Source organism: Seriola lalandi, unplaced genomic scaffold, assembly GCF_002814215.2.
Source record: "Seriola lalandi dorsalis isolate HSWRI2012SDOR001 ecotype SW California unplaced genomic scaffold, Sedor1 jcf7180001979158, whole genome shotgun sequence".
In the NCBI taxonomy this organism is placed as follows: domain Eukaryota; kingdom Metazoa; phylum Chordata; class Actinopteri; order Carangiformes; family Carangidae; genus Seriola; species Seriola lalandi.
In genome coordinates, this window is record NW_019449824.1 from 1 (window position 1) to 1,257 (window position 1,257).

Consider the following 1,257-nt stretch of genomic DNA (forward strand, 5'->3'; position numbering starts at 1 on the left):
GTCGCTGCTAGATCAGCTTATGATTGGTCCGTTTGCGTTTGAGCTTGGTCTTCAGGGCTAGAAGGTCAATGTAGAGGATCTGATCGAGGACAGCAGAGGCGCAGAGCAGTCCGCCGTGCAGAGCTCCAGCCATGCCGTTACAGAATACATCCTGACCTGCGCACACACAAACCCACACAAACAAACGCTGAGCACACCTGTCACATCTCTGTAGAATCTACACTTGAAACTGTCCCGTCAAGTCACCTGTTAGGTAGAGCCCGTCGATCGGCGTCTGTGGTCGTGTCCTAGCAACCGTTTCTGGGTTGAAGCGTTCCAAGTTATGCTCAGCGCCGTACATCTCACCTCTTGGAGCGCCCAAATAGTGGACATTTGTTAGAGGGGTGGCAGCGTCCACCATCACCACCTGAACATACATACACATACAGTATGTACACGTTGTACTGGCAGGGAAAAGGAAAATCGACAGTAGATGATGGCGATTACAGAACTGTAGAAATTCAAATTCACCGCATGTGTAAAAAGTCTGGGGTGGGTTCTCTGCAGATGTGTGACTACATGCCTTTCACATTACATGTAGTCAAAAATACAAAATATCAACTAGCGCATCTTTACAGTGATAGTCTGACCAATTTTAGTTTGATAAGAGGATAGGATTAGATGTAGATTTGATCAAGTCTTTCAACAAGTGTGCAGGAATTGCAGTGTAAATAACCGTATGAAGGCACAAGTACATAAACAACTACATGCAAGCACTGACATATACCTTGTCCCGCAACTGGGGGAAGATGGTTAGCGCCCACTCCAGCAGCTCTTGGGCCATGCTGTTTTTCATATCCAGGTAGTCCTGTCCTCTCTTGCCAAGCCTTGTCCCCTCCCATTCCTCGAACCACTCATAGCGAGCCATGGTCAGCAATGTCATGCAGGACTTACCTGCAGAGAGATAGGAAGGGGAATAAAGAAAGAGTGGTGCAACATTTTCAGTTCATTTATCTCCTTGAGAGAATGATCCTGGGTTGTCCAGTAAAATTGTTGCTTGTGGGTAAACTTTGGCCAGTTGAATATGTGCAGGGGCACGTTAACGGTAGTAAAGTCCTTCACTCTTGTAAAGGTAAAACATACTCTCTATAAATCTAACAACTGTGTTGCCTTATTTAGGAGACAATGGAAGTAGCGCTCTGATATTAAGCACGTTGCAGCTCTGAATGAGTTAAAGGTACAGCATATTGAGTTGATAATATAATGAAAACAATGGTT

At 45.3% G+C, this 1,257-nt stretch overlaps 1 protein-coding gene across 1 annotated transcript; it reads right to left on the reverse strand.

Annotated features, from left to right (window-relative positions):
* Positions 1-6: 6 nt before the first annotated feature.
* LOC111658290 (all-trans-retinol 13,14-reductase-like) lies at positions 7-930 on the reverse strand. The gene is made up of 3 exons (XM_023410753.1): positions 767-930; positions 247-406; positions 7-156 (listed from the first exon to the last, which is right to left on the reverse strand). The coding sequence occupies exons 1-3, from the start codon at positions 920-922 to the stop codon at positions 8-10; spliced, it is 465 nt and encodes a 154-aa protein (XP_023266521.1). The 5' UTR covers positions 923-930; the 3' UTR covers position 7.
* Positions 931-1,257: the final 327 nt, after the last annotated feature.